Source organism: Cnephaeus nilssonii (genome assembly GCF_951640355.1).
Source record: "Cnephaeus nilssonii genome assembly, chromosome: 12".
NCBI classification, from domain to species: domain Eukaryota; kingdom Metazoa; phylum Chordata; class Mammalia; order Chiroptera; family Vespertilionidae; genus Cnephaeus; species Cnephaeus nilssonii.
In genome coordinates, this window is record NC_137083.1 from 5,475,147 (window position 1) to 5,493,623 (window position 18,477).

Here is an 18,477-nt window from a genome sequence, read left to right on the forward strand (position 1 = left end):
CCAGGGTCCAACCTGGATGGGCTTTGGCCTCTCTCCTGTGGGGAACTGAGAGCCACGGAAGGTTTTAAGCAAGAAAGAAAGAAACCTGGCCCTAATGAATCTGCTAGGCGACGGGCAGCTACGGGAGTCCACATTTCTCCATCTTTTTTCAACATACTTTTATTGATTTCAGAGAGGAAGGGCCAGGGAGAGAGAGGGAGAAATATCAATGATGAGAGAGAATCACTGATCGGCTGCCTCCTGCACGCTCCCTTACTAGGGATCAAGCCCACAACCCAGGCATGTGCCCTTGCCTGGAATCGAACCCGGGACCCTTCAGTCCGCAGGCCGACGCTCTATCCACTGAGCCAGACCGGCCAGGGCTCCATGGTGAGAGAGCCAAGCGAACACGGTTGGCCTCAGGACCTCATCCTACGGCATGGACATCATGCCAACCAAGGAGCTCACTCGGCCTTTCCAAGGGCCCCCTCACCCGCTCCTGTGCCTCGGAGCAAACAGGAGCTGGGACGCGCCCCCCCCACCACCACTCCACCCGCTCCCCCCAGCAGGGGAGCGGCTTTATTGTGACATCGCGCATTTGTTTGGAGAACCAGGAGCTCTCCTAGGAAGACCCGCCATCGCGTGGCCGAAAAAGGGGTCCTCCGGGAAATCACCTCACAGCGTCGGGCATATAACTCCCCAGTGAGAGGCCTGCCTTTCCCATCAGCAAGCCCCGCCCACCGTTCCGTGCACGTGGCTAACACCCCTTCGATAGCAGTGTACCACCCTCCAGAGAGCACATGATCCTAACTGTCCTGTAATCCCGTCCCCGCCTTGCTCTCTCCCACCCTCATGACACCCTCCTTACTTCCCTCCTTGGTTCCAAACGCATAAAGGCAACTGCAAAGCTGTCATTCCCTGGAGCATCCGAGAGCTGGCTCCCCGGCAAGTGTCGTCAGCAGGACACAAATAAAATCTTATACAGAAACCTATACAGGTTTGGACGTTTCTTACATCAGAAATAAGGACAAATGTGGCTGAGCAAGGAAACCTGGCTCAATTTAAGTTATTATCAGAGGGAGGGAAGTCCTGGAGGCCACCTGGAGGCGGCACCAAGGGCCCAACCAAGACCCCCTGTCTCCCGCCCTCTCTCTCACGCCTGCGTCCTGGAGACACGGGGCTCCGTGTAAAACCTGGAAGAGCTGTTTCGCCAAAACCTCCTCTCAGACGGGGGATGTCAGGTCGCCTGCTCTGTCACCCCTCCCATGAGAATGTCAAGGAGGAGCCTTCGCAGTGGAACGAGGACCACCTTCCGAGCAGCAGCAGCGGGCAGACGGGGCGGCGATGCCCCCAGAAGCACCGGGCAGCCCGGGTGCCTGCAGACACGCCAGTGACCGTCAGATGCGGACGCACCTGAGCCAGGGCCACGCGCACGTCCGGACACAGGCAGCACCGCCCAGCGCAGCCCCCGGGGCCTCAGCCGGGCCCTGGGAGGGTCAGCTACCAAGGAAGAGACCCAAAGGGCTCGCTCAGCCGACCAGAAGATCCACTGAGCCAGAGCCCTCGGTTCCACAGCGTCCCGGGGCCAGGGTGAGGGAGCCGGCGGCCCTGACCCCTCCTGCGCAGCTGTCTCCGCACCAGGAAGCTGTCTCCATCCCGCCCCGGGACAGTGCGGGGAGCGGGCGGCCAGCGTCTCCGTGGAAAAGTGCACCGGCTTGCACCCCTCTGAGGAGAGGCAGCGCATTGAGTAAACTGATGCCCATCTACCTCTCGTGACAGAAGCGTGTCTGTGACCCGAGCAAAGTCCACGGCAGCAGGTGGCAGGCCGGGGGATGACCGCTCAACTCGGCACATTTGTCACCACGCAGGAACTGCTTGCAGAGAGAGCGCATTCTACTGTGTAAATTACACCTCAAGAGGAGATCATGCAGTGGGCTTTACAGAGGGATCCCGTGTGTGTGTGTGTGTGCGTGTGTGTGTGTGTGTGTGTGTGTGTGTGTACGTGTATGTTCGCACACATCAGAAAGACTCCACGCCCAATGGCAATAGTGTCTGGATCTATTGTGATGGCAGATGTTTTCTCTTTTTGCTTCAGGGTTTTAAATTGTTCTCAAATGACTAGGCGTTGCTTCCCTATTGTCCAGTCTGAATAAGGGAGCCCAAACACTACTCCTGGAGGAACGGCCCATGGGAATAAGGAGGGTGGAGGAGGCGGCCCTGCCCACGCCCTGTGCCCGCGTCCTGGGAGCTACAGGGGAGGCTGGTGCAAGACCCCCAGGAGCTGCTCAGCAGTGGTTCTGGGATGAATGAGCATAGCGGGTCTTCTCAGCACAGACCTCTAGCCTAGTAACAACAGCGCCACTCTCACTGGAGACGCAATGAATCGCAGTGCACACGCATGAGTATTTCAATCTCCACGGGAGGGACAGCCCACTGATTGCTTTCGGACCAAGCAGCGACCACCTGCCCAAATCTGGGCTCCATCACTTTAACTTCCTCTGCCCCTCACCCGCCTCCTCCCTATTAATGTAGACAGGGAAGTAGATGGTCCCGAATGCGTGGCGCCACGTAACCGTTAGGAAGACAGCTGACGCGCATCAGGTCGAAAGGCAATAAAGGAGAGGCACAGGCAGTGACCTCCGGCGGACCTGGCGGCGGCCCCGTGCTGAGACACGGCAGGACAACAGCCACAGGCCAGTCCTCTGTCTTCAAAGACACTGATGCTCCATTGAGCCGATCCCTGTCCCGGGAAGCTGCCGGCTACACAGTCAGCGTGTGTGTGTGTGTGCGTGTGTGTGTGTGTGTGTGTGTGTGTGTGTGATATATGTCATGTGTATGGGAGGGTATATGGTATATGTGGGGGGGGCTGTGTGTATATGGTATCCATATTGAATGTGGTATGAGTGTGGCGTATGTGATATGTGGGGGGTGTTATATGTGATGCATGTGATGTGTGTGTGTGTGGTATATATGTGTGGTGTTTGTGTGCATGTGGTGCATGTCATATGGGGGTATATGGAGTACATGTGGTATGTGTATGTGATGTGCATGGTTCCTGTGGTGTGTGTATGTAATGTGCATGTGATATGTGGTGTGTGTGTGGTGTATGTCATGTGGGGGAGTGTGGTATATGTGGTACATGTGGTATGTGTGTGTGATGTGTGTAGTGTATGTGGTGTGTGTGTATGGGTGTGTGTGTGTGGTGTGTTGGACACCACATGGATCTGACTAAGATCACAGAGCCGGGTGGCTGGAATTTGGGGTCCACCCCAGCAGGCTCAGGAACATATTAATATCCTGGGGATATCTAATACAGCGACTCAATCAGTTCTCATTTTTCCTAACAAATGCTGAACTCTGAAACACAATTTAGACCAGAAAGGTCTTCAGGTCATTTTCTCTGCCCCGCCCCCCTTTGCAAGTGAGAGGACTGCAGCCCGGAAGGTGGGCGAGGACGCCCAGCACCATGCAGGGAGCTGACGGCTCTGCCGTTGGAACAGCGGGGCCCTGCCCTCGGGAGGCATGCCCATGTGCTTCTGCCCAAAGTCGGGACAACCCGGAGCGTCCTCCCTGAACAGCGTGCTCGTCTCCGAGACCTCAGCAGCCACATCCCTGACCACCCAGCATTAACGCCTGTGCGATCCAGCCACCAGGGTGAAGGCTGGCCAGGCCCCAGCTGCTGCATGCACCAGGGTGTGATCTGGGGAAGAGGCTGCCCATCAAAGGCACGCTAAGGAGGAGCCAGAGGCCTGGACACCAGAATGGATCCTGCTGGCATCGCGAACAGAGAGCTCCCTGATGGGCAACGATGCACCGAGACAGGCCCGCCCTGGCCTCCAGCCCCGCACTCACAGGATCCCACTGCATCCTGCACCTGGCCAGCCTCACGGCCCGGCACCCATCGCTCCCACGCCATGCCCTCCCACCTCGGTGCCTGTGCACGTGCTGTCCTCCACCATCGCTCCGCTCCCCATGGCATCCGCCTGGGGAACCCCTCCTTGAGAATTCAGCTCTGCCATCGCCCTCTTCACAGAGGACCTGTCCCTCCCCCTCCCCACCCTCAGCAGAGTCTGCACCTCTTCCCCTTCCAGGCGAGGGCATCCCCTGCAGCCCTCCCTGTGGCTTCGCTGGTGCCCTTTTCACATTGGGTTTTCTCACTAGACTGGGAGCTCTTAAAGGAAAGGATCCGATGGGTTCATCTCCGAAACCCAAGCTCTAGGTCTGCAGTAAGTGTTACCTGTCCAGAGAGAAATAGACAAATGGCTTTCTGAGGAAGAGTGTTCGTTACCTATTACTAAATCACAAACCAGCACAAGTTCAGTGAAACAATATTCATCTCTTATCTCACAGTCTCTGAGTGAGGAGTGCCTGGCACTGAACAAGGTCTTTCGCTTCGGGTGTCACAGGCTAAAGTCCAGGTGTGTCGCCCGGGCTGCGTGCTCATCCAGAGACCCAACCGGGGCAGAGCTGTTTCCAGATTCACGTGGGTTGTGGGCAGAATTCATTCCCCTGTGAGGTAGGACCGAGGACCAGCTCCGGCTGGATGTCAGCAGGAGGCACCCTCCACCCCCTGCCACGTGGCTTCCTGCTTCACCAGGGCCACACGGAGGGTCCCCGGTGGCAGAGTGGTTTTACATAATGTTCCGTCCTCACTGAAGTGACCTTTCACCTTCGCCGTGTTCTGCTGGTGAGAACCAAGCGATAGGTCCCATCCTCACCAGGGAAGGGATCGTACAAAGAATGATGGTAGGAATCATGGACCATCCAGAGTGGGTCCCCACACGAAGAAGACAGGGGGTCTTGCTGGTGAAGTCGTTACTGGGTTGTCATTTCCGTTTTGCTCCTCCTCACAGGTGGCATCGCTGCTTTTGGCAGACGGCTTGTGGGACAAGGTGCGGCTGCAATGGCCCCAGGTCCTGGGGAAGGAGAATCCCTTCAATGCCCAGATTGAACAGGTGTTTGGAGACCAAGGGGGACACTGAGTCCCCCAGGGACATGGGCTCCCGGGGAGGTTAGGGAAACAGAAACTTGGGTAAACTCATCCAGCGCGTAGTTCCAGGGCTGCTATGTCACAGGCTCACAGGCCTCTCCCTACAGCCCCTTTGCAGTGCTTTTCTCTCCTCTAGGAGCACATCTGAACGACAGTGTGACTCTCTCTGAGCTTCTGGGTTCAGTTCTCCGCCCACTGACCCTCGTACAATCCTATATAATAAAACCCTAACATGCAAATCACCTGAATGGTGAATGACCCATCGCTATGATGCACACTGACCACCAGGGGGCAAATGTTTAATGCAGTAGGAGCACCGCTCAGCCAGAAGCCAGGCTCACGGATGGCGAGCCGGTGGTGGCAGGAGCCTCTCCCACCTTTGCATCAGCGCTAAGGATGTCCGACTGATGGCTTAGGTCGGACATCCCCCAAGGGCTCCTGGACTGCAGGAGGGCACAGGCCGAGCCGAGGGAACCCTCCGAGTGCACGAATTTCATGCACTGGGCCTCTAGTCTTTAATAAAGAGCTTTGGGCCCGCCAATGTGGCCTGTGAACCAGGAGTCACAGTTCAATTCCCTGTCGGGGCACATGCCTGGGTTGTGGGCTCCATCCCCAGTAGGGGGCGTGCAGGAGGCAGCTGATGGCTAAGTTTCCCTCTCACAGATGTTTCTATTTCTCTATCCCTGTCCCTTTCTCTCTCTCTAAAATCAATAAAAACATATTTTTAAAATTTTTTTAATTAAAAAGAAAAAGAGCTTTGGGTGCTGTTCCCAGCAAGAGAGCATCTGTGCCCTTGAATGGCTAATTGTGGTAAAAAAACAAACAAGAATTCCAGCATATTGGGCAGCTTACCTGGGTCTCTGCCCCAGGGGACTGACCCCTCTTGGTTATGGATGTAGGACACAAAACACAATGGCATTTTTCACTGCCTTTGTCAGAAAGTTTTCCTGTCACATTGCCTTTGTCGCAGACACAATTGGTTCTTACTATCCAGGGCAGTCATTATTCTGCAGAGTCGCCTGAACACCCCATTAGCAAGCCCTGAACCTCTGCTCCCAGGCTGACCTAGAAACACAGGTGATATTCTCGCCAGCCTCAGGTCACAGCTAGGTCATCAGGCGGTCAATGCACAGCCTTGAAAGACACCTTATTCAGTGCAGAGTTGATTGGTGAACACTGAACTCAGGGCCAACAGCAGGAAGACTCACCTGAGAGAACCCTGTCCGCTCCCCTGTCTTCTCCCTGGGGCGCCCACCGCCACCTGCACTCAGAGACTCGGGCGGCCCTTTTGGCGTTGCCCCTGGATGGCACCGTCACAGTGAAGCCACCAACCAAAAGCACGGAAGTGCCCACAACGTGGCAGGGAATCTGCCGTGAAAACACATTAGTTTATGAAAGGCAGAGCTTTGCCTCCTTCCACCTTAACTGGGGACCTGCGGTTAAGGGGACGGAACATTTTTACCGCCCAGATGACAGGAGCGCCAGGGGTACTGATATGGGGGTTACAGATAAATTCACCGATACAGAACTCGCCAATAGTGAGGATTGCCTGTATCTTGAAATATCGTTTGTGGCCTTCGGTACTGTCAGTACTAGAGCCCGTAAAAGATGCACAACATATGAACATGTGCCCAGGCTTACATATTTCAAAATCCTTGCACCAGGCGGATATTTGCTTTCATCACGACAGGTTTGCTTCGTAATCCTGTTTTATTTTTGTCAATAAACTGTCTGAGAGGGGCTTGCAGGCTCCCCCAGCCTGCCGAGGGGTACCTGACGCAGGAGGGCCACATGGGCTGGGTGGGGCTTGGAGAGGAAGCCCACGGCTCATCAGTGGGGAGGCACAGCCCCAGTCCCTGCTTCCGGAAAGCCCCGGGGGAAGTTCTGCTGAGAGATGTGTCTGTCCCGCTCACCACCAGCCCGACTGACGTCTCTGCCCGGGGCCTCCTCTTCCCTCCATGGCTGTTAGCAGCCCTGGACCTTGTGCCTCATGGACCCGCCTTGGGCAACGCAGGTTAGAGCATTCGCCTCTGGCACACCCCGTGGCAGGGTCAGGAGAGGGGCTCCCCGGTACCTGGAGACTAGACTCCCCCTCCTCGTCCTGGTGTGAGCCGGGGTCTCCGGAATCCCGGTTCCAACCACGGCTTTCCTGGTGGAACCGCCTGGCAAAGGCGGCGCCTGGCCTTGGTGGGGCATGTGGGCGCTCGCAGATCCATGTGGCTTCCTGACGAACTCGCATCGATAAGCCATTATCGTGTGGGTTTCTCATCAAGTCTGAGCGCAGGCTCCGTGTTTGCCCGGCAGGATAGCACCCTCTAATCGGATCCGGCCGAGGCTCCCGCAGAAGGCGTCACACAAACAAGGGCTCTCCCGGCTGCTCCTTGGCTCGGTGACGGGTGGGAGGCTGGCCTGGGGAGCCTCCTTCCTGGGCCACTGCCCCAAACCGCGTCCTCAGAACCTGATGGCCTCAGCCCCGGAGCCCGCCGTGAAGGAGGACCGCAGGCCCGCAGCCTGTGAGCGGGCGGGCGCGCCGAGGAGACGTGAAGAGCGCACGATGGGGTGCGCAAGGACTTGGGTGGGGGCTGTGCTCCTGGCTGGCCGCTTTGTTCAGAGTTAATTGCCGGAGCATTTCCAGGAAAGCTTGCAGCCTCAAGGCGCTGCAGATGGAGCTCACGGGTTCACAAAGCTTCAATCATTAAACTGCACGGAGGATGGGCAGGAGGGTGCCCCCAGGATGGGAGAGACACCCAGGGTGGGAGGAGGCACCCAAGGTGGGAGGGTGTCCCCAGGATAGGAGGAGGGCGCCCAGGGTGGGAGGGCGCCCCCAGGATAGGAGGAGGCACCCAGGGCAGGAGGGTGCCCCCAGGGCTTGCATGCAGCCAGAGATTAAGGTGGCTTCAGACCTGGAGGTCCTGGTCTCGCCGAGGACTGCGCCCTCCCTCCGAGATGCACCCTTTGCGCAGGCTCCGCAGACCTGCAGGTGCTGATGCTCTACAGGGGCCTCCACGCTGAAGTTCTGCAAATGTCAGCTGGAGCCCAGACACCGAGGGGGCTGCTGGGGCAGCGGGATTGGAAGGAGTGAGTGGAGACTCCACATACGTCACTCTCCTGGGAAGAACAACTCTGCCCGCTGCCTATGTAATATGTAATTTTACAAGTAAAACTAATCTATGATGAAAAAAAATAAGTGTTTGCCTGGAGGGCAGGAAACTGGGGAGGACTGAAAGAACTTTCTGGAGTGATGCAGCTATCCTGATGAAGGCTTGACTTACACAGATGTGCACACTTACGAAAACTCATGGAAGGACCCTGGCCGGTGTGGCTCAATGGGTTGGGCGGTGCCACGTGCACCAAAAGGTGGCTGGTTCGATTCTCGGTCAGGGCCCATGCCTGGGTTGCGGGCTTGATCCCCAGTGGGGAGCGATTAGGAAGCAGCTTGTCGATATTTTTTTTCTCTCTCTCTCCCTCTCCCTTCCTCTCTCTAAAATCAATAAAAATTAAAAATAAAAACACTAAAAAATATATTTTTTAGAAAGCTGATGGAGTGGAACACTTAAGATTTGTGCACTTCATTGTATGTACATTTTATGGACAGGTGGGCAGCTAGGTGTGTGAATGCCTGTATCTGCGTATTTATTTTTATAAAAATAAGTTGGGGAGGGCGAGTACCTTAAGCATGACATATAAATATAGGCACGCCTCTGATGAATCATTTTTCTAACAAATCTTGAAAGTCTATAAAAGGTCACTAGAAGAATCCATTAAAATGTTCCACCGTGTCTTGTGCCCTGTAATCTTTTTACAGGCATATAAAAAGAGTTTTATGTCCATGCAATTGCTAAGCCACTGGTTTCATTACAAGAAAGAAACATCAGGGTAAAAAAAAAAACTGTAAGCTCCTAAACTTTGGGGTACACATAATATTATAATCTGGAAGAGGGAAAGACATAAGGGAAAAGAGAAAACGGATAAGAAAGATCATTAGGATGCGAAATAGGAACATGGCTCATGAATTACCTTGAAAGCACAATTTTAAAATGTAATTATCTTGATTCATTCCCGTCCTGAGGAAATGTCCGTGTAAAGCCAGCGGCTTCTCCCGGTCCCGCTGACAACCTTATTAAGCCAAGTGGCCTCTGATGTCCCCATTCGAAGCAGCACAACCCCTTGGTGGGAGGCCAGGCTGGTGCACAATTCGCAAAGGAAGCGAGAGACATCAAGTAGATGTCGGATTTTATTGCAGACAACATCAAGGCTGATTAGCTGTGCGGGCCTAGTGCCCAACAGGAATCTCTCACCACTGGAAAGTCTGACATGTGGGGTGCTGGCTGCTTGCTTTTCAGCCCCGCCCCCTCTGCAGCCGGGTGAGGCCGCCTGTGAAGGGCCAGGGAGGGGCTTTACCTCCATCCCTCACGGTGGGAGAGTTCACTGCCATCTTATTCTTTCTCATGGACACCCCAAGAAACTCAAGAACAGTGCAGAAGATGGGTGAAAAGCCAAAGGTCGGCAAGGAAGTCGACGTGCTTTTGTTATTTTGGAATATTTAATAATCTTAGTGTATGTGGGAAGCAGCAGAGCTTCTTGCCTTCTAGAGTCGGGCCAAGGCTGGGCTGTTGGCTCTGCCATGTGACCTCGGACAGGTTCCTGAACCACGCTGACCCTCAGGTCCCCTATATTCTTATAGCCTTACGTGTAACCCTGGGTGTCTGGGAGAATTAAATGAACTAGCACAGGCGAAGCATCTAAGGCAGCTCCGTAATGCCTTATCCGCATCCCCCAAATCAAAAAATTCCAACACCCAAAGCCTTTTCCTGAATCATCTGTAGGCAAAACCTGACCTGAGGCCATTGAGTCTGTTTTTGATCCGCTTATGTGAACACCTATGTTTCTCTGCAGAAATATTAATGTTTGATTATATGGAGTTGCCTAGACCCTCCTGGAGTATTACATAATGTCTGGTATATGCACCCTCTTCACTTTGTAAAACCAAAGCACTATGAATTTTCAAAATACACCTTGTCCCAAGAGTTTCAGACATGGGATTATGAATCCATATGACATCCTCACTCCATTGTTAATTTATGAATTTGCTAGGCCCACTTTACTGAATATCAAGACCGCCTATGTATAGATTTCATTTACGTTAAAAGAGTTTAGCCCTGACTGGTTTGGCTAAGTGGATAGAGCGTCGGCCTGCAGACTCAAGGGTCCCAGGTTTGATTCCAGTCAAGGGCATGTACCTTGGTTTCGGGCACATCCCCAGTGTGGGGTGTGCAGGAGGCAGCTGATCGATGTTTCTCTGTCATCGATGTTTCTAACTCTCTATCCCTCTCCCTTCTTCTCTGTAAAAATCAATTATATATATAGATATAGATATAGTAGATATAGTTATAGATAGATGATAGATAGATAGATAGATGATAGATAGATAGATAGATGATAGATAGATAGATATGGAGAGTTTATGTGGCCTGGCCGGTATGGTTCAGTGGTTGAGCGTCCATCCATGAATCAAGAGGTCCCAGGTTTGATTCCCAGTCAGGGCACATGCCCGGGTTGCAGGCTCAATCCCCAATAGGCGTGCAGGAGGTAGCAGATCAATGATTCTCTCTCATCGATGTTTCTATCTCTCTAGTCCTTTCCCTTCCTCTCTCTCTAAAATCAGAAAGATCTGACTTGTAGAAGCTGGTGTTTGAAAGTTGTACAAATTAAAGTGAGTTCAGTTATAGGAAAATAAGTAGTTCTCCATTCATTGCAGGCTGCTTAATTCTTTGGCATAAGTTGTTCTGAAGGTTGTTACATGTTTATATTCATTTTTAACTACATAAAGAGATGAGTTAATAATAATAAAACCTTAATTAGGTTAAGAGGATACACATTCTTTTCAATGTTTCCCAAATGCCAGTTGAGAGGATACCAATAATTGGCATAACCTACCAGAGAAGTATTGGCACCATCTGGTGGTGAAACTGAAAACTGCATGTGTATATGCACCCCTCTCACCTGTTAGAAATCAGTTCTCAAACTGAAAAGAGGTTCTTGACCCACAAGACAGTGTTATTTCCTCAAGTGCCGACTTCATTCCAGAATTCTATAATCAACTCCTCAAAGTCACAATAGCAGACTGGTACATTTGTCAAGTTTATTTTAAAAGAAACATAAATGAAAAAAAGAACCATTTCATAAGAATTAAATATACACATATGGTTCCCCCCAAAAAAATGTATACGCACTTTGAATAATTAATTTCAATGGGTTAAATCTGAAAAAACAAACAAACAAAGAAAACATCAAGAAGATCTCCTGGTGCAGAGTAAATGTTCAAACAATGCCAGCCAGCCAAAGGGCTCTTGATGCAGTTTGCATGGTGATTCTTTGATTACTGCGCACAGCGTGAAAATTTCCTCCTAGTCTCTTGCTTATGTTTGTTTATGGACATTTATCAGGCAGGAATTGTTTTATGCAACCAACCCTGTCATTTTTTTTTTCCTTTTGTGGATTTTATTGTAACCTGGCTGTTTATCTCAACATCTGACTGAACTGACCGCTCCAAGTTTCTGAGTTTGTGGTCAGAATCTTAAGGTTCCTCTTTGGTCTCCCCAGACATCACTCGTGTTCCTTCCACGGATGACAATCAGAGCCACTGCTTTTTCATGCTTCCCCTAACGAACGCGTTCCTTTTGTTTCTGCTTCTCTGTCCACACCACGCTCCCTGGAGGTGGGGAGCCTTTTATCCACGCCAGTGGTTCCCACAATTGCCGCAGGCAGCGACACCAACGACGTTCACACAGTTCATTCACTGGAGTTTTTACCTTGATGTTCCACAATCACTTTATATGCCTTAAGAAAGAATCATCTCTAAGGGGTATTGTTATGCTTTGTTCTTTTCACTTACAAGGAACAGTGGGGGGGGGGGGTATTTTTTATGAACAAAAGAATCTAATATGTCTATGGAATATGCATACTCTCTAGAACACAAATGCTAGTAAAAGTGGGAGAATGGGAAAAGATATACCTTCCACATTAACTTCCTTGTGCCTCCTGAGTTTTGTTCTATGATGTTCAACATGAGTCTATCCTGTAGAATGAAAGGGACCTTCTGTCAATCCCACCAAACCTGGTCCTGTTGTGGCTGGTGATGTCACTTCTGCACTCAGTCTCTGCTAGGCACTGGGGGTCCTACTCTGTCCTTCAAATGCACATCAAGTACCACATGGAAATGGCACCTACTCAGTCAACAGCAACCCTCCTCATCCCTGACCCAGCCACTCAGTCAACAGCAACCCTCCTCATCCCTGACCCAGCCACTCATTCAACAGCAACCCTCCTCACCTCTGACCCACCCACTCATTCAACAGCAACCCTCCTCACCTCTGACCCAGCCACTCATTCAACAGCAACCCTCCTCATCCCTGACCCAGCCACTCATTCAACAGCAACCCTAAGCACACAACACACAGTGAGTCCAGCCCTGGGACACAGCTGAAAAGATGAAAGGACACTGTCAATAAAATGCCCTCACGAAGCCCCATAGCCTGGGGTGCGGAACAGCCACACCACACGTTTAAATAAGATTTCTTAAAAAACAGATTCCTGAAGCCATTTGAAGTATTTATTTAGGTAAGAGATCATAAAACACATTTTATAATACACATAAGAAAAAACACATTCAAATGAATAAAAGATAAAATGACAGGAGGTGACAGAATTTAGTGTTTATAAATGAGACCATCAATAACTTTAACAATTTAGAGAAGAAACTCAAAGTGTACGTAAAAGTTTGAGACCATGCTTTACAATATTTTATAACACAAAAATAAAGTGTTAGGCTTTTAAAGAAATACATTACTGAATAGTTTTTCAACAGATTTCATAACGGATTTCTAGACACTGTCATATATGACATGGAAAGTAAAAAAGTCAAGAGCTTTGGCAAGCCAAGTATTAGTCCACAGCAGCTTGTGAAGGTTACTTTCTTATATAAAAATTCTTCAATGTACATTTGTTCTTGTTACAGGAACAGAAAGAAACTAACATGCCAAGTATATTTGAGGAGTCTGTTAGCTATATAGCAGAAATAATTACTTTGGAAAGCCTACATTTTATGAAAATGTGTACCATGCAGCATCTTCAGTAACAGCAAATGTAAACCATGTGATTATTAAGTCTTCCAAATAAAACGTCTTACCCCAAATCTCACACAATATCCCTAAGTCCGAATCTCCTTTTCGAAGAAGCCTCAGCTTTATATGTATATTTTATTGATTTTTTACAGAGAAGAAGAGAGAGGGATAGAGAATTAGAAACATCGATCAGCTGCCTCTTGCACACCCCCTACTGGGGATGTGCCCGCAACCAAGTTACATGCCCTTGACCGGAATCGAACCTGGGACCCTTGAGTCCCCAGGCCGACGCTCTATCCACTGAGCCAAACTGGTTTCGGCTGAAGAAGCCTCAGCTTTAAACGAATGTCCATTTGCTCTCTGAAAAGCCCTAGCCTCCATTACTAAAAGCGTTTCCGTGAAGTCCCTTAGAAATGTTTTCAGTGCGACAGTAACAACACACCCACTAAAGGCCCACAACCTACAGGAAGACGCATGAGGCTAAAGAGTGACTAACTCTCGAAGACCCCTCTGCGCTGAGACCCACAGCTCCAAGAAGACAACGTACAATTTCTTACTTGAAAACAAACAAACATTTCATCGTGAATAACTGAATAATCAGGTTTCTAGGAAATGAGGCTTTTAGGTTAAGATTTAGCAATATCAATTATCATGAATTTTCCTCCAGGCATTTATGAATGACAAATCAGTTGAAGTTTTACATACAAAAGACATAAATACTGCATAATATGTAGTGAATATTGGCACATCCCCTTTCGTTTTTAAAGCATAAAATGCACTCAGCATATCGGCCGCCCTTAAGATACACGTACGACGTGGCTCAAGGCCACCGCTGAGCGGCACGGGAACTGGCCGCTCAGGGCTTCCCCAGAGGCTTGTAGCAGGCGTCAGGCTGCCAGAGGCGAATGTCCACAAGGACTTGATTGAGCTTCTGCATCCAGAGGTCCCGCTCTTCCTTGGTGTCTGCGGACAGCCAGTGCCTGTGGGAGTGAACCAGCAGCTGCTCAGAGCTCCTCCTCTCCTTCCAGCCGCCCCGCACCCTTACTTGGGGGAAAGCCTCAACAAGCCAGTAAAACGAGTTCCTCTGTACTCTGTAAATCTGGGTTATGGAATGGTGGCCTGGGTTCCAGATGGAGAACTACACCCCTGATACAAGACAGGATTCTGTGTTGGAGGCCTGAGCCCCAGGTTGGCCTTCTCGGCCCCGACATGAAGGTCTGGGACCCGGATGCAGGTCTGAGCCCCGGATGGTGGTCTGGTACCTCACCTGGACATCTGGGTTATGGAATAGTGGTCTGGGTTACGGATGGAGAACTACACCCCTAATATAAACAGAATTCTGTGTTTGAGGCCCGTTCCAAGTGTTGGCCTTCTCGGCCACACCATGAAGGTCTGGGACCTGGATATAGGTCTGAGACCCCGATGTAGGTCCGGGTGATGTGAGAGAGGTGTGGACACTAGGGGGCGCGATGGGCCCAGGAGGGAGGTTTGGGTCAAGGAAAGGACCTGGGGATGATGAAATGGTGGTCTGGACCAGCCTGGATATTTATACTCTAATAAATGAATAGGCACTGGGTTCTAGGCTGGACCCTGGAATGGCCTTCTGGTCCTCACCATAAATGTCTGGAACCCGGATAATGGTCTGAGCCCCGGATGGAGATCTGGGTCCTGGGAGGGTAGTTTGGGCGAAGACGTAAGTTCTGGGCCCCAGGGGTGGTCTGGTACCTCAACTGGACATCTGGATTATGGAATGGTGGTTGGGTTACTCATGGAGATCTAATCCCCTGATACACCACTGTGTTCGGTGTTTGTGGCCTGGGACCCGGATTGGCATTCTCAGACTCGCCATGAAGGTCTGGGACCGGATGTAGGTCTGAGCCCCGGAATTAGGTCTGGGAGCTTGGAGAGAGGTATGGTCACTAGGGGGCGCTATGGGCCCAGGTGAGAGGTTAGGGTCAAGGGCAGGACCTCGGGATAAGGAAATGGTGGTCTGGACTAACCTGGATATTTAGACACCAATAAAGGGATAGGCAATGGGTTCTAGTCTCGGTCCCCTGAGTGGCCTTCTGGTCCTCGCCATGAAGGTCTGGGACCCGGATGTAGGTCTGAGCCCCAGATGGAGGTCTGGGTCCTGGGAGGGCAGTTCGGGCCAGGGAGGGAGGTCGAGGCCCCGGGGGCGGTTTGGTACCTCACCTGGACATCTGGGTTATGGAATGGTGGTCTGGGTTCCAGATGGAGAACTATACCCCTGATACAAGACTGGATTCTGTGTTTAAGGCCTGGGCTCCGGGATAATCTCCTCAGACCCGCCATGATGGTCTGGACCCGGATGTTGATCTGAGCCCCAGATGAAGGTCTGGGTCCCGGGAGGGCAGTTCGGGCCAAGGAGGGAGTTCTGGGCCCCTGGGGTTGGGGGGGCGGTTTGGTAACACAACTGGACATCTGGGTTATGGAATAGTGGTGGGGGTGACACATGGAGTTCTAGTCCCCTGATACACCACTGTGTTCGGTGTTTGTGGCCTGGGACCTGGGTTGGCATTCTCGGCCCCGCCATGAAGGTCTAGGACCCGATGTAGGTCTGAGCCCCGCATGTAGGTCTGGGTGCTGCGAGAGAAGTATGGTCACTAGGGGGCGCGATCGGCCCAGGTGGGAGGTTTGGGTCCTGAGTAAAACCTCGGGATGATGAAATTGTGGTCTGGAATAACATGGATATTTAAACACCAATAAAGGGATAGGCAATGGTTTCTAGTCTGGGTCCCCTGAGTTGCCTTCAGTCCTCGCCATAAAGGTCTGGGACCCAGATGTAAGCCTGAGCCCCGGTTGGAGGTCTGGGTCCTGGGAGGGCAGATTGGGCCAGGGAAGGGCTCTCAGCCCCGGGCAGCGCTATGCTACCTCAACAGGACATCTGCATTATGGAATAGTGGTCCTGGTTACACATGGAGATCTAGTTCCCTGATACAACACTGCGTTCTGTGTTTTTAGAGTGGGCCCCGGGTTGGCCTTCTGTGCTCTGCCATGAAGTTCTGGGACCTGGATGGAGGTTTGAGCCAGAGATAGAGGTCTGGGTCCTGGGAGGGCAGTTTGGGCCAGCAGGGATGTCTGGGCCCGGGGCGGTCTGGTACCACAACTGGACATCTGGGTTATGGAATTGTGGTCTGGGTTACTCATGGAGATCTAGTCCCCTGATACAACAATGTCTTGGGTGTTTGTGGCGTGGGACCCGGGTTGGCATTCTCGGCCCCACCATGAAGGTCTGGGACCCGGATGTAGATCTGAGCCCCGAATGTAGGTCTGGGTGCTTGGAGAGAGGTGTGGTCACTAGGGAGCGCTGTGGGCCAAGGTGAGAGGTTAGGGTCAAGGGCAGGACCTCGGGATAAGGAAATGGTGGTCTGGACTAACCTGGATATTTAGACACCAATAAAGGGGTAGGCAATGGATTCTAGTCTCGGTCCCCTGAGTGGCCTTCTGGTCCTCGCCATAAAGGTCTGGGACCCGGATGTAGGTCTGAGTCCCAGATGGAGGTCTGTGTCTTCATAGGGCAGTTCGGGCCGGGAGGGAGGTCGAGGCCCCGGGGGCGGTCTGGTACATCACCTGGACATCTGGGTTATGGAATGGTGGTCTGGGTTAGAGATGGAGAACTACACCCCTGATACAGGACTGGATTCTTTGTTTTAGGCCTGAACTCCGGGATAATCTTCTCAGACCCACCATGTTGGTCTGGACCCGGATGTTGATCTGAGCCCCGAATGAAGGTCTGGGTCCCGGGAGGGCAGTTCGGGCCAAGGAGGGAGTTCTGCGCCCCTGGGGGGTGGGGGGCGGTTTGCTAACACAACTGGACATCTGGGTTATGGAATAGTGGTGGGGGTGACACATGGAGTTCTAGTCCCCTGATACACCACTGTGTTCGGTGTTTGTGGCCTGGGACCCGGGTTGACATTCTCGGCCCCGCCATGAAGGTCTAGGACCGGATGTAGGTCTGAGCCCCGCATGTAGGTCTGGGTGTTGGGAGAGAGGTGTTGTCACTAGGGGGCGCTTTGTGCCCAAGTGGGAGGTTTGGGTCAAGGGCAGGATCTCGGGATGATGAAATGGTCATCAGAACTAGCCAGGATATTTAGACACCAATAAAGGGGTAGGCAATGGATTCTAGTCTCTGTCCCCTGAGTGGCCTTCTGATCCTCGCGATAAATGTCTCAGACCCAGATGGAGGTCTGAGCCCCAGATGGAGCTCTGGGTCCTGGGAGGGCAGTTCAGGCCAAGGAGGGAGATCTGCGCCCTGGGGGGCGGTCTGGTACTACATCTGGACATCTGGGTTATAGAATGTTGGTGTGGGTTACAGATGCAGAACTACACCCCTGATACATCACTGTGTTCAGTATTTGTGGCCTGAGACCATCGTTGGCATTCTCGGGCCGCCATAAAGGTCTGCCACCTGGATGTAGGTCTGGGAGCTTGGAGAGAGGAGTGGCCACTAGGGAGCGCTATGGGTCCAGGTGAGAGGTTAGGGTCAAGGGCAGGACCTCGGGATAAGGAAATGGTGGTCTGGACTAGCCTGGATATTTAGACACCAATAAAGGGATAGGCAATGGGTTCTAGTCTGGGTCCCCTGAGTGGCCTTCTGATCCTCCCATAAAGGTCAGGAACCAGTATGTAGATCTGAGCCCCAGATGGAGGTCTGGGTCCTGGGAGGGCAGTTCGGGCCAGGGAGGGAGGGCGAGGCCCCGGGGGTGGTCTGGTACCTCACCTGGACATCTGGGTTATGGAATGGTGGTCTGGGTTAGAGATGGAGAACTACACCGCTGATATAGGACGGGATTCTGTGTTTGAGGCCTGGGCCCAGGAATAATCTACTCAACCCCGCCATGATGGTCTGGGACCCAGATGAAGGTCTGAGCCCAGTTGGCTATCTTGTCCTGGTAGGGCAGTTCGGGCCAGGGAGAGAGGTCTGGGCCCCAGGGGCTGTCTGATACCTCACCTGGACATCTGGGTTATGGAATGGTGGTCTGGGGTACAGATGGAGAACTACACCTCTGATAAAAGACTGGCTTCTGTGTTTAAGGCCTGGGCTCCGGGATAATCTTCTCAGACCCGCCATGATGGTCTGGACCCGGATGTTGATCTGAGCCCTGGATGAAGGTCTGGGTCCTGGGAAGGCAGTTCGGGCCAGGCAGGGAGGTCTGGTACCTCAACTGGACATGTGGGTTATGGAATAGTTGTCTGGGTTACTCATGGAGATATAGTCCCCTGATACACACTATGTTCGTTATTTGTGGCATGGAACCCTGGTTGGCCTTCTCAGCCCCTCCATTAATATCTGGGACCGGGATGTAGATCTGAGCCCCGGATGGAGGTATGTGTCCAGGGAGGGCAGTTCGGGCCAAGGAGGGA

The 18,477-nt window shown here is 52.1% G+C and overlaps 1 protein-coding gene across 2 annotated transcripts in view; it reads left to right on the top strand.

Moving 5' to 3' along the window:
* AOAH (acyloxyacyl hydrolase) overlaps nucleotides 1-5,296 on the top strand; it is a 96,122-nt gene extending 90,826 nt beyond the window's left edge. For both annotated transcript variants that reach the window (XM_079786564.1, XM_079786565.1), the window contains exon 21: nucleotides 4,833-5,296. In XM_079786564.1, the coding sequence (XP_079642690.1) occupies nucleotides 4,833-4,961 (129 nt within the window). In that variant the 3' untranslated portion in view covers nucleotides 4,962-5,296. The remainder of the gene's footprint in view (nucleotides 1-4,832) is intronic.
* Nucleotides 5,297-18,477: the final 13,181 nt, after the last annotated feature.